The sequence below is a fragment of the Cotesia typhae genome, unplaced genomic scaffold, assembly GCF_013202065.1.
Source record: "Cotesia typhae breed Kobodo isofemale line unplaced genomic scaffold, CoteBio_Ctyphae contig_26, whole genome shotgun sequence".
NCBI lineage: Eukaryota > Metazoa > Arthropoda > Insecta > Hymenoptera > Braconidae > Cotesia > Cotesia typhae.
This window is the reverse complement of record NW_027423732.1, coordinates 1,188,488-1,201,619: the sequence shown is the minus strand read 5'-3', so window position 1 is coordinate 1,201,619 and position 13,132 is coordinate 1,188,488. Positions and strand designations below refer to the sequence as shown.

The following is a 13,132-nucleotide window of genomic DNA, read 5'->3' as shown; positions in this document are numbered from 1 at the left end:
AAAAAATATAGGCGCCCTTTTACCTTTATGCATGCGAACTATGTAATTATGAATTTTCTCGTTAAATGTAACTAATATTTCAAATTTTGAGAATTATCTAATTTTGAAAAATTCAAATGTTTGTGTTTTGAAAAATTTTCTTTAGCTCTAAAAAAATATTTCAATTTTCAAACATTATCATAAAATATCTTCTTCACTTAAAATAGTTTATTCTTAAAACGACTTATAATTATTTCAATTTTCGTGAATGAATTAATTTTTCACGAAGAATAATTATAAAATGTCTGATCTATAAAGAATTGAAAATTGAATTGTTGTTTTTCTCAGTGTGAATTAATTAAAAAAAAAAAAAAATTATGAAAAAATAATATAAAAACTGTACCCCAGTGTCTTTCAAAAACGCCAAATTGTTTGGTGGGTTCATTACAAAAGAAGAAAAAAAAATTATAAGCAAAAGCCAAACTAATACTGTAGCTTGAGAAATTATAGATTGATTTTTTCTCGAAGAGTATTTTAACAATTAAATAAGAAGACTAATCGGTAAATTTTTTTTTGCGAGTTCGAATTTTTTAATGTCTTACTTTATTAATCATTTGTTTCATTTCAGAGCACTTAGATGTTTAAAATAAATCTTCTTGTAGAAAAACTATCTTGATTCAAGAAGATATTTTTTCCAAAAAAAATTATTTTGAAGACCCAAGAGACTTTTTGAATTACGAAAATTAAATATCTTGAAGTAGTGAAATTGAAAAAAAATATTTTTCTTGAATCAAGTCATTTTTTTTTTTTTTTGGTGTGTGTAAGCTCGTTACATCATTAATATTTTTTCTACTACACTAATGAGAGAAAAAAATTCTTTGAAAAAAATGAGCAATGTTGAAATAAAAAATTAATTGATTAAAAATTTTATTTCTTAGCTGAAGAAATAAATATTTTTCTCAAAGTAACTTTCTGGTTGAAAAAAAGTTTTCTAGATTTAGGAAATGGATATTTATGTCACAAGGCCGTAAAGTGGCGGTTTTCTGACAGCGACGATATTTCGATATGAGCTTAAGGTTTGTGGCGGGAAGGTTTGAAACGGGCGTAATTTTAACGTCCGAGGCGTAGCCGAGGAGGGAAATTTGCGCTCGTTTTTGAACATTTGCGTCACAAACATTAAAGCGAATATCGAAAAAAAGTCGTTGCCAAAATCGCCACTAAACGGCCGAATGACATACAATATTTTTTGTTATTATCGCTCTATAAGTTTAACTTTTGAGGGATAGGAGGCAAACAATGACATATTTAAATTTTATCAAGTTTCACAAGGGCAAAAAAACTTAATTTTATATCAATTATCTTTTTATTAATATTTATTTATGGCGTGGTTGTTATTTTATTAACATTAGGTCCGCTTCATAATAAACTGCCAGCAGAGAAATACTTAGCGCCACTCAATAGTAACTGTTTAAAATTTACTCACTATCATTGGTCGGTACACTAGAATGTGGCTTTTTTTTTTTACACTCTCTCTCAATTTCATCTGGGTGTACTCGAAAAGTTTGTAAAAAAAAGGAGGGGGTAAAACTTCACGGCCTAGGCCGTGAAAAAAAGACGATATGGTAGAGTCTCTAGAAAAGAGTCCCTTTACGGACGCCATACTGCGCTGAAAAGTTGAACTTTTGAAGCGAGTATAACAAAAAATAATTTTTTCAACATTGCTAATTTTTTTTTAAAGAATTTTTTTCTTTCAGTGTATTACACTAATTTTGACCCCTTCAAAGTCTTCTTAATTGATTGAAATACTTAGAGCTTAAGTATATCTATTCTAGCGTTAAAAAATTGAAGTATACACGTCATATTAATAATTATTATTATAAAATAATAATGAATTATTAATAATGTATCACGTACCTCATTAAAAAAATGTTGAAAATCTATTTGTGATTTATCTATACAAAATATATATTATATAAAAATTATTATCACATAGTAAAAATATTTGATTGTAAAGCAAATAATTAAATAAAAATAATAAATTTTTGTGGGCAAATAAATATAAAAAAATAATTAACAACATTCGTAGCAAGTATCTTGATCGGTATTGCTGTTAATTTCTTTATAGTCAAGTTCCAGAGCCGCTAAATCATCCCGAGCTTCAGCAAACTCCAGCATTTCCATCCCTTCGCTTTGGTACCAGTGCAAAAAAGCGCTTTTGCGATACATCAGATTGAACCGGCAATTCAAACGTTCCCAGACTTCACGAATAGCCGTAGTGTTGCTTAACATCGCTACTGCACGTTCAATGGACGCTGTGTCGCCGTTGGTAATTGCCGTGGGTGCTTGATAATTAATTCCCACTTTAAATCCAGTTGGACACCAATCGACGAAATTTATTGTACGCTTCTGCTTAATGCAGGCTATTGCATTGTTGACATCCTTGGGAACAACATCACCGCGGTACAACAAGCAGCAAGCCATGTACTTGCCGTGCTGTGGATTGTACTTCACCAGAGAATTCGATTTGTCGAAACATTCTGAGGTTAATTCTGCAATCGTCATTGCGTTGTGGTCGACTTTTGCTGCACTTGCCACGGGAGAGTAAGCACATACTGGAAAATGGATCCGTGGAAATGGTACCAAATTTGTTTGAAATTCGGATAAATCGACGTTCAATGATCCGTCGAATCTTAAACTTGCTGTTATTGATGAAATGACCTGAAAATCCACTTTTATGATTTAGATGATAAATATGAAAATATATCATGCAAGCAAACTATTCGTAACGTGATTGGTTGAATATATCAGAAGCATGAAAATATATGCAAACTCTAAACTCCGGCGCGCAAATTCAAATTAAAATTTGCGCGCGCAAATTTTAATTCTAGTTTTTATAATGTGACATGAGTGATGTTTTTAGTTTGCAAAGTAGGCAAACATGAGCAGACATGAGAAATAGCGAAAGAAACATTTTATCTAACATACGCAATTATCAAATTAATTATTCTTAGAAATTTTCGTAGTCAAAAGTTTATCTTAGAGTGTACGGTACATATACTTGAGAGTAATTATTGACAAGCCTAAAACTTTTTTCTGTTTATGTACTTATTTTAGCCAATCACCAACGAGAAACTGATCGTTTGAAAAGTCTGGCAACACTGCATCAACATTAATATATTTTATAGTGATTACACTGTAGTTTTTTGGACCAGCTGTAGACTAACCTCTGTTTTGATACACGCGTTTATTTATTTATTTACATACATTTATTTGGAAATATAATTACAATGTCTGAAAAAAAAAACAATTGACAGTATTGTTTTGTTTTTTCAGAAAAATCAGTAATTAAATTTTTTGTGTTGATGTATTAACTGATTTTAAATTTTACTATTTTTTATTATTTCATCTGACTATTATTTTTATAACTTATCAAAGATTAATATATATTATTATATTAAAATTGTTAACTTTTTTGAATTTTTAATAATTATAGAAAAATACTTATTTTCATAAAATAATCATTGTTATTATTTTTTTAAATAAATAAAATTAATAACTATAATATTACACCTGACGTACATTAAACTTTTCAAATTTTTCGGCGCATGCGCGTCTCATATTTTTTTCGCGGCTCACAAAACTTGCGTTGTTGCCATAGCTTTATTAACGTATCCCTTCCTCGGCTAAAGTCTGGTAAATTTTTCATTACTTATTAATAAATATTTGTGAAACTGTGTGGTAATTATCAATGAAATTATTTTTAAAAAATTGTTTAGTTGTTAGTTAACGTTACTCTAGTTTTTTAAAAAGATCCTAAGAAAAGTTTCTGAGATATAAAAATGTTTGTAGGTAAACTTTTGGATATCCCGTATACCGTAATGTATAAGAGCGTTCAAAACTCAAATTTTGAAATTAAATATCTCTGAAACTAGATGGTCAAAAATTTTCAAATTGCGCCAATCGATGCAGAATTATATGAACATTAATCTGCCAAAATTAAAAAAAAATCCTTAGAAAATTACTCTGGCGTGGGTACTACCTTAATTTTTCTGAAGTTTAAATTTGTAAATACTAAAATTCAAATTTGCGCGTGCAGGCGCGCGCCTTGACTATAGAGTTTGCATATATTTCCATGCTTATGATACATTTAACTAATCACATCACGAATAAATTGGTTCCACATATATGTGGAACCAATGTATACATTTCATCTCTATTTTAATATTAAGATTATTTATATTTCTCCAAAAAATTAAAGGTCATCGATTTTTTATTTTTTTCCGTTTCACTGGTACTTTTAAAATTCAGAGAAAATGTCCAATTATTACCTGACTGATCAATCGGTTCAAGTTAGAATATTTCGGGCGGTCTAAGTCCAACTTTTGCCTGCAAACATCGTAGAGCGCTTCATTATCAAACATAAAGGCGCAAATGTTTTCATTAAGCGACAAATGGGTCGACAGAACCGCGTTGTATGGCTCCACAACAGCAGTGCTCATATTAGGTGACGGATAGATCACGAACTCGAGTTTTGTTTTTTTGGGAAAAGTATAGCAGAGATGTTCCATCAACAGTGAATTTAAGCCTGAGCCAGTGCCTGTGAGTGATAAAGTTAGTAAATTAAGAGTCTAAACAAAATATTAGTTCCCTAACAACTAATTGTGACTCTAACCTCCACCCACGGAGTGACAGATCAGAAATCCCATCAGTCCATTGCAATTTTCCGCAAGTACACGAATTTTTTCGGAGAGACTGTCAAGCAATTTACGGCCAACGGTATAGTAACCTCGAGCAAAATTGTTCGCAGCATCTTCCTTCCCACAAATCAGCTGCTCTGGGTGGAACAACTTTTGATACTCAGAATTACGGAACTCGTCGATCACAGTGGGCTCAAGGTCGCACATTATCGCTCGGGGGACATATTTGTCCTGAGTCGTCTGAGCAAAAAAGGTCTCGATGTTATCGATGTCGTTAAAACCAGTCCGTTCGGAACTCATCTGGCCATCTTGGTTTATCTTGTGCTCCAGACAATACAGTTCCCAGCACTTGGACCCAATTTGGACGCCAGCTTGGCCCACGTTTATTGAAATACATTCTCGCTGAAAAAGGTTAGTAACTTAGTCATACAAATTTAAGTAAGTAATTAATTAATTAATTAATATATATAAATATAACAAACTTTTCCCATCATTTTAAGATTTTTTTTTTTAATATTGATTACTAAAACTTGATTAATTTTTTTACATTTAAAACGAGACTAATTTTTTTAACGGTTAATTTTAATGTTTTGACATCTTGTGATTTTTCAATTGTTCTGTAGTTCAAGTCATTTTGTAACAGTCATGTTCTAACTCGAGAAAATTTGAAGCCGATAAATGAAAACGGTTAGCCATCCCTGCAACTTCCCGCTACTTTTGTAATTAAGCTCCAAAATTGCGCTTATTACGTTTTTGAGCTCTTCGAACTCAAAAATATAATTTTAATGTAGTTTTGAACTCTCCGAGCTCAAAAGTCTGATAGAAGTTTAATAAAACACTATTTTTTGAATTTTCAAACCGCAATAACTTTTGAATGAATGAACCGATTTTCACGCGGTTGGTGGAATTCGACGCAGTTTTTCAAATTATATGATACAATTTTAAACACAAATTGATAAGACCGGAAGGGTAAAAACAATAAATTCCCGATTTTTTTTAATTTTCAATTTTTTTAGCGGGAAGTTCAAAACTTTTTAAATTTTTAAATTATTTGAGAAAAATTAACACTTACGATGGAAACTAATGTAACAATCCATCAATTCTCTATTTATTACAGAATTATAGAATAAAAAGGTGTGTGTACTTATGTACACGCGTCAGAAGTTATACTTCTTTAACATTTAAAAAAAAATTTTTTTAAGAAAAAAAAAATGGAAAAATGATTGAAGAAAAATGTAAAAACAATCAAAAAGATTTTATTATAATAAAAATTTAGCTATACCGTATAAATATAAAATCATTAATTATCACATGAATTTAATTCAATATTATTTAAGATTTTTCTGAATCAACTAATTTTAGAGTTGCAAAGTATCAATAGTTTACAATCAATAATTATAAAATATTTTAATTATTTATTTAAAATATATGTTTCTTATAAAATAGTTCATTATTTATTATTTAACCTAGAGATAATATCTTTTTAATTAATATTTATTTAAAAATAATATTAATTACATGAATTAAAAGACAAATATTGTAGTACGAAACTAGATTTTGTTTCCAATAAAATTCTGGAAAATTATTAAAATGGTCTATAATATAAATTTTAAAAAATATGGATAGAATTATTAGATTCGATAAACAAATTTATTAAGTCTGTATTAAAAAATTATCAACTCAATAAAATGATACCTAAATATAATAAGTACTACAATATTTATATTTTAGTTCAAATATTTTAATTCATGAAATTATTATTATTTTTGAAAAAATATTAATTAAAAAAAAAAATTATTACCAAGTTAAAAAATACTAGAATATATAACTTGAACATAGTTATTATCGATTTTCATGCCACCTAGAACTAACTTTACGATGTCGAATTTAGGTGTCGGTGTGCGCGCGCATCGTAAAAATTCACTCTCATCATTTTTCTCCATCGCGCCAAAAGAAGTATAACTTCAATACAATATAATTATTTAAAATATTACTACTAATATTAGAAGAGTTCATAGAATGATATTGAGTAAGCCATTGATTGTTCGTAAGACGGACATTGATATTCATGAGAGTATCATGTCGTTAATGTCGTTTGTGAATTTAATTAAGACTACAATTCTTAAGTTCCGAAGCGATATCAAAGATAAATACAACAAATACTTGACTACTTATTTTGAAAATCCCACCAGAGCTAACCCTAGAGGTAGGGATGATACAAGACTAAATAAAACAACCAATCATGAATATTCTTCGAATCTATTTCCGTTTTTTCGTAAAATCACTGGAATATACGACGCCACAATGAAGAGCCTGTTTAATTTCTTAAAAGCATTTGACTACGACATCGCCAAAGTTACAGACATTGCTTCTAAAATAAAGGCATTGAGGACTCAGTATGAAAATTTAACCAAGAAATTTGCTAAACATCAAGGTCACTCAAAACTTAATCAATTGCATCAATTGAATGAGAAGTTTGAGAGCGTGATTTTGAATCACAATAAGTTGGTCTCAGTATACAACGCAGTGATTGTTGAATTCATTGTACTGAAGAAAAACTTGACCAGTGGCTTACTTCTTTTTACATCAATGACAGGGAAGAAATTCGCGTTTTCAATCGATGATGAATTAGCGGAATTCCAACGACTGATTGATATAGATCTTTCAGCAAATTCAACTAACCGTGCTAATGTACACGAGACATTTACCAGTAAGTTCAAGAAAGACCTTCAGCAGATTAGCAATAGCAGCACATTGATGCCCGTTACCCAATTGCAAATGTGGAAAGACACTTCCGGATTTTTCCAACAAAAGATGTTAGAATCTGGACGGGAGCAGGCCGCTCCATCACCAAGACTGAAACCAGAACCAAACGTGGGCACTGGGCCTGTTAAATTTTCTAGAATCAATAAACAGAAATCCTTTAAGCCAAGGTTCATTTCGAATATATTGCCAGAAGATTTACGATTTGATAACGTGTTTGGTAACGAAATGAAACATATCGATGAAATCAGCGAGTTGATTAAGCTAGCTGCAAAAAAGTGGATGGAAGTTGACGTTGATACTGCAATTTTGTGGGAGAACAAGCATTACAAAAAGTTTTTCTGCACACAATTTTATTCTAAATCAACTTCCTCTGACATATCTAATATCAAGTCGATGTACAAAAAGCTTCAGGCTCGTATGAGGGAAATAGAATTTCAAGTTGTCAAGGACAAAGACGATGTAGGAGACTTACTGGATTGTATTTTGGATCTGGATGCAAGTATTGAGGAAGTCAGGGATCTTAAGCTTGAATACTTGCAAGGGAACTTGAAGATCTACGGAATGCTGAACTCCTACTTTTACTTCTTCAAGAGTCAGTTGATTAGCAAGCCTGAAGAAATTGAGCGGCTAATTGGCGGAATAGAAAAGCTTCAAGATTCTGTTAAAGATGTCGATTTGTATTCTGTGCTAAATTATTTTGGAGAAAGATTATTACACTTATTAAACAACGCGATTACCCAAATTAAAGGAAGAAATGAACCGATTAATGATTCGGAAGAGCTTTTTGTAAAATTTCATCAAGAAGACATTTATCTTGCGTTGAGAAACATCGTTCAGGTGAAAGATAAAACTATCCGTGGGACGTTAAAATTTTTCGAGCAAGACTACGATAGAAGACCTTTTGAAAGATTTTTGCTGATCGTTGAAGGTGATGTTAATCGGTATAATTTAAAGGAAGTTACGCAGACTTACCATGCAAGACTAAATTATTTTAATGATATATACTTGGAGAGTAAGTTTTGCAATATTGAATAAAGTAAAGTAAAGAAATAAAAATTTTTGTTAAAATTGTCATTTTATGTAGTAAAAGAATAATTAGTAAAAATGAGCGGACCTAATACAACTTCACCTTCCGTGTTAAGAGATCAATTTATTGATGAAAGTATCGAGTCAGTCAATCGATTTGTCGATTCAGTAAAATCGAATATTGAACAGTGTAAAGAAGGGTTAAAAAATATTTACAGTAATTACCTCCTAAAAGTAGAAAGTGAAAAAAAATTAACAGTTCCTTTTGAATCATTCCAAAAAGCCGATGGTCTGTACAACAAATTACTTGATTCTCTTGACAAATTCATGAAAGCATTAACCACAGATTATTTAACCATAAAATCAACCATCATTTATGAACTCAAAATTGTTAGCAGTCAGTACACCAAGTTTTTAAAACAGCGCTCTGAGAAACCTGAGCTGTCAAAATTGATCCAACTGATGGCAAAAATAAAAAACGCAACCAAGCAATTTAATGAAATAGTCAGAGACTATCGTGAAAAAATGAATAATTTCTACCTTTTACAACAGAATTTGGAGGATCAAGTAATTATTTATACCTCACTATCAGGCAAAACGTACAAAATTTTGTTGAAAGATGAAATTGATGAATTTATAAATTTGCTTGGCCTAGATGAATCGAGAGATCTTTACAATCAATTGAACATTAGACTTGTCGAGGAGTTCACCGCAAAAATGAATGAGATCGACGATAATAAGCTCAAAGAAATTTTTACCCTAAATATTAATGAATTGACCGTTAACGACGAATCGATGGATACTGAACTGTAAGTGTGATAGCTACTATATTTAAAATACAATATAAAAACGTCTACACTGATAGAAAAATTATGTTATTGACTCAAGAGATATTTTATTGATCTAAGAATTTATTTAGGAAGACAAATGATTATTTTGCTTTAAGAATTTCTTCTCTTGATTTAGATTTTCTTGGCTTAAGAGCTTTTTGAATTACGAAAATTAAATATCTTGAAGTAATGAAATTAAAAAAAAATATATTTCTTGAATCAAGTCTTTTTTTTTTGGTCTGTAAAAGCTCGTTACATCATTAATATTTTTTCTACTACACTAATGAGAGAAAAAAATTCTTTGAAAAAAATGAGCAATGTTGAAATAAAAAATTTTATTTCTTAGCTGAAGAAATAAATATTTTTCTCAAAGTAACTTTCTGGTTGAAAAAAAGTTTTCTAGATTTAGGAAATGGATATTTATATCACAAGGCCGTAAAGTGGCGGTTTTCTGACAGCGACGATATTTCGATATGAGCTTAAGGTTTGTGGCGGGAAGGTTTGAAACGGGCGTAATTTTAACGTCCGAGGCGTAGCCGAGGAGGGAAATTTGCGCTCGTTTTTGAACATTCGCGCCACAAACATTAAAGCGAATATCGAAAAAAAGTCGTTGTCAAAATCGCCACTAAACGGCCGAATGACATACAATATTTTTTGTTATTATCGCTCAATAAGTTTAACTTTTGAGGGATAGGAGGCAAGCAATGACATATTTAAATTTTATCAAGTTTCACAAGGGCAAAAAAACTTAATTTTATATCAATTATCTTTTTATTAATATTTATTTATGGCGTGGTTGTTATTTTATTAACATTAGGTCCGCTTCATAATAAACTGCCAGCAGAGAAATACTTAGCGCCACTCAATAGTAACTGTTTAAAATTTACTCACAATCATTTGTCGGTACACTAGAATGTGACTTTTTTTTTTTACACTCTCTCTCAATTTCGTCTGGGTGTACTCGAAAAGTTTGTAAAAAAAAGGAGGGGGTAAAACTTCACGGCCTAGACCGTGAAAAAAAGACGGTATGGTAGAGTCTCTAGAAAAGAGTTCCTTTACGGACGCCATACTGCGTTCAAAAGTTAAACTTTTGGAGCGTGTATAACAAAAAATAATTTTTTTTATTATATCTTTTATTAGTAATCACTTTTCATATAAAACCGAATAATGAGTAATTCATCGTCAATCTCAAGTGATGCAAGTGGAAATAAATTTGAAGAAATCGATATTTATGACAGCACTGATTCGTTTGTGCGGTACATGGAAAATCTGAAAAAAAGTATTCATTACATTCGAAATCGATTTCGGGCTCTGCATGACGGATATTTAGAGGCATTGGAAACTGAAAAATCTACAACGTCGCAACAAAAAAAAGAATCTGTGAAAAACCAGTATGAAACTGTAAATAAGCAATTGTACAGATTCATTAAAGTTTTTATGAAGGATTACGCAGACGCTTTAGATAAGTCCATCGAAATAACCAAATTAAGAGAAGAGTACAATCTTTTAGTGAGACAAAACCACGCGGGTATGTTTGATGGTGATGACATGTATCAGTTGGAAAGAACATTCAACAGACTAGTCAAGCGGCATAACCGATTAGCGACTCAGTTCAATGAGGAAGCACAGAGGTTCAATTTACTGCAAAACTTTCTGCAGAAGGAAATAATATTCTATGCACCTAAAGAAGAAAAATCCTTCGAGATTAATTTAAACACAGAATTGAAACGGTTCAAACGTTTAGTCGGATTAGACGTAATTGGCGCAAAATTAACCAAGATTTACCGAGACTTCAGAGTGTTTGCGGCTGATTACCTTAAGAAGTCTGCGAACACTAAAAAATTGACGGATGTACCTCCATTGTCTTCGTTCGGAGATAGGTCGGTACCTCCTATTGTTCGTTTAGAGCCAAAAGTCCTAAAACAGGTTCCAACAGCATCAAATTCAACCACAACAACGAAAACAACTACTAATCGAAAACAATTAGATCGGGAAGAAGACCAAGTATCGTCTTCTGATTTGGAGCAACAAAATGATTCTGAAATTTCTGACCTGAAATCATATCAAAAAATTTCAGAGTCTTGGAAGCTTCAAAAACGGGCTTCACCTAAGCTGAAAAATGCATTAAATGATCAGATCATGCATCCTCACGTACAACTTTATCTTCTAGTGTTGGAAAATGGCCCAACATACCCTCTAAATTCTGAAAAGGGACAGTTATCTACAAAAAAGTTTGAGTTCGATGCAATCCTCGATTATATACTTGATAATGATCTTACCAAATTGGATGAAGCGTTCCAAGCATATTTAACATCTAAAAAGTCTGTACAAGAAGATGAACCCGAAAATGAAGATCTTAAACCAATTTTCTACGTTCTGCACATTCTGTCCGATGAGTGTCGAGTGACATTTGAAATGATTGACATTTTGTTTAATCTAGAATTGAAGTTGAATGAAAAGCAACAAGTTGAACCTCTAAAACAGCAATCAAACATCAACGTACTGTTGCGAAAAATTGAAAGCAAGCTGGAAAAACCGTTTTTTCCGACATTGACTGGAATTTTACGGGATGAAGAAGAACAGAGTAGCATTCTGTGGAAAGAAACACAGTTTGTAAGCACCCAATTTGATGAGGATAAGAAATTTGAGGAATTTTTGGATAGATATTCGTATTTGCTGGAAATGAATTGGAAAGAAATAAAGGATTCGATTGACTACGGAAGAGATGCGCAAAGAGATTTATATGGAGATATAGAAATTGATTTGGAAAGTATTTTGAGGACTAGTTTTAGAAGCGACAAGCAGAAAGTTGCTTTGGAGAAGGAGTACTTGGAAGAACAGTTGAAATTGATACCAATTCAATATTATTACTTACACCACGCTCGAAATAGTTTTATTAAAATTCAGGACGAAGAAAAACCATTAACTAGGGAAGAATACTTTGAGTTGGGTAAAAAAGTTAGGATACATACTTTGGCTATTCAAAAGATCACTTTGATCTACGGAATGACCTGGGAGAAGATTTTGAAACTTGGAGGTAAGCCTGTAGATTACAGAGACTTCTCAAAGAAAAAACAAACTCGGAATTTTATTATTCGACGAGGTGCTCAAACGTTACTAAGAGAAATATTTTTAGAAATTAGTGAAATCCAATGTGAAATATCGGATATGATAATTGAGAAAATTAATTCAGATGATGAGGTAAAAGAAAATAAATTGAGTGGTAACATAAAAAGAAAAGAGAAAGAGTGGAATAAATTAATGGAAATTTTTAGAGAACATATAAAAATTTATAACGCACATCCTGTCAAAAATAAATGAGGATGATTTAAGAATATTTTATTGTTGAATAATTTGAAATGTCAAACTTTTTTTTTTATTTCAAAGAAGAATGTTTAATACAAACTTCGAGCAATAACTTTTTGATAAGTGTTTTGTTGCTACTTTCTAACCAGGATATGATACGCAATATCATTAAGTGACCTTTAGAATTTATTTATGTATAAACTAAACAAAAACTCCTTTTTCTCTTCAATAATATTTACGCTTGAAGAAGCAGTCAATTGTAATGATAAATTGTAACACTTGTTATGATAAACGTAACAATGAATCGACGTAAATTATCAAAGTCAAAGCTAATCTAAATGTTTTTCATAGAAATGTTCTTGAAGATATTTGGCCATGTGTCCTTTAGAGTTTTATTTCTAATAAAATCATTTTATGCCTAAAAAAAAAAGTTCCTAGAAACTTCCGTAACAGTGTCTGAATTTAAAAGTTATTCCCGAGATGATCCGGAATTATTCTAGAGATATTACGGAGGTAGTATAGGAATGT

The 13,132-nt window shown here is 31.1% G+C and overlaps 4 protein-coding genes across 4 annotated transcripts; 3 read left to right on the top strand and 1 right to left on the bottom strand.

The window, feature by feature from the left end:
* Nucleotides 1-2,031: 2,031 nt before the first annotated feature.
* On the bottom strand, nucleotides 2,032-5,081 carry LOC141525512 (tubulin alpha-1C chain). The gene is made up of 3 exons (XM_074240031.1): nucleotides 4,652-5,081; nucleotides 4,308-4,576; nucleotides 2,032-2,697 (listed from the first exon to the last, which is right to left on the bottom strand). The coding sequence occupies exons 1-3, from the start codon at nucleotides 4,974-4,976 to the stop codon at nucleotides 2,050-2,052; spliced, it is 1,242 nt and encodes a 413-aa protein (XP_074096132.1). The 5' UTR covers nucleotides 4,977-5,081; the 3' UTR covers nucleotides 2,032-2,049.
* Nucleotides 4,991-8,709, top strand: LOC141525511 (uncharacterized). Its single transcript, XM_074240030.1, has 2 exons — nucleotides 4,991-5,087; nucleotides 6,568-8,709. Exon 2 carries the CDS (start codon nucleotides 6,696-6,698, stop codon nucleotides 8,475-8,477), a length of 1,782 nt encoding a protein of 593 aa, XP_074096131.1. The 5' UTR covers nucleotides 4,991-5,087; nucleotides 6,568-6,695; the 3' UTR covers nucleotides 8,478-8,709.
* LOC141525514 (uncharacterized) lies at nucleotides 8,544-9,504 on the top strand (the record flags this gene model as incomplete). The annotated part of the gene is made up of 1 exon (XM_074240034.1): nucleotides 8,544-9,504. A coding segment is annotated over one exon (738 nt), but the record flags the coding sequence as incomplete, so codon positions are not given.
* A 944-nt stretch (nucleotides 9,505-10,448) lies between these two features.
* On the top strand, nucleotides 10,449-12,675 carry LOC141525510 (uncharacterized). Its single transcript, XM_074240029.1, has one exon. The coding sequence runs from the start codon at nucleotides 10,466-10,468 to the stop codon at nucleotides 12,617-12,619; it is 2,154 nt and encodes a 717-aa protein (XP_074096130.1). The 5' UTR covers nucleotides 10,449-10,465; the 3' UTR covers nucleotides 12,620-12,675.
* Nucleotides 12,676-13,132: the final 457 nt, after the last annotated feature.

Coding starts and splice junctions, on each gene's coding strand:
- LOC141525512 (XM_074240031.1), bottom strand. CDS start 4,976: ATGAGTTCCGAACGGACTGGTTTTAACGACATCGATAACATCGAGACC. Junction 4,577..4,651: donor CTGTCACTCCGTGGGTGGAG/GTTAGAGTCACA, acceptor TATCACTCACAG/GCACTGGCTCAGGCTTAAAT. Junction 2,698..4,307: donor TGAACCGATTGATCAGTCAG/GTAATAATTGGA, acceptor GTGGATTTTCAG/GTCATTTCATCAATAACAGC.
- LOC141525511 (XM_074240030.1), top strand. CDS start 6,696: ATGATATTGAGTAAGCCATTGATTGTTCGTAAGACGGACATTGATATT.
- LOC141525510 (XM_074240029.1), top strand. CDS start 10,466: ATGAGTAATTCATCGTCAATCTCAAGTGATGCAAGTGGAAATAAATTT.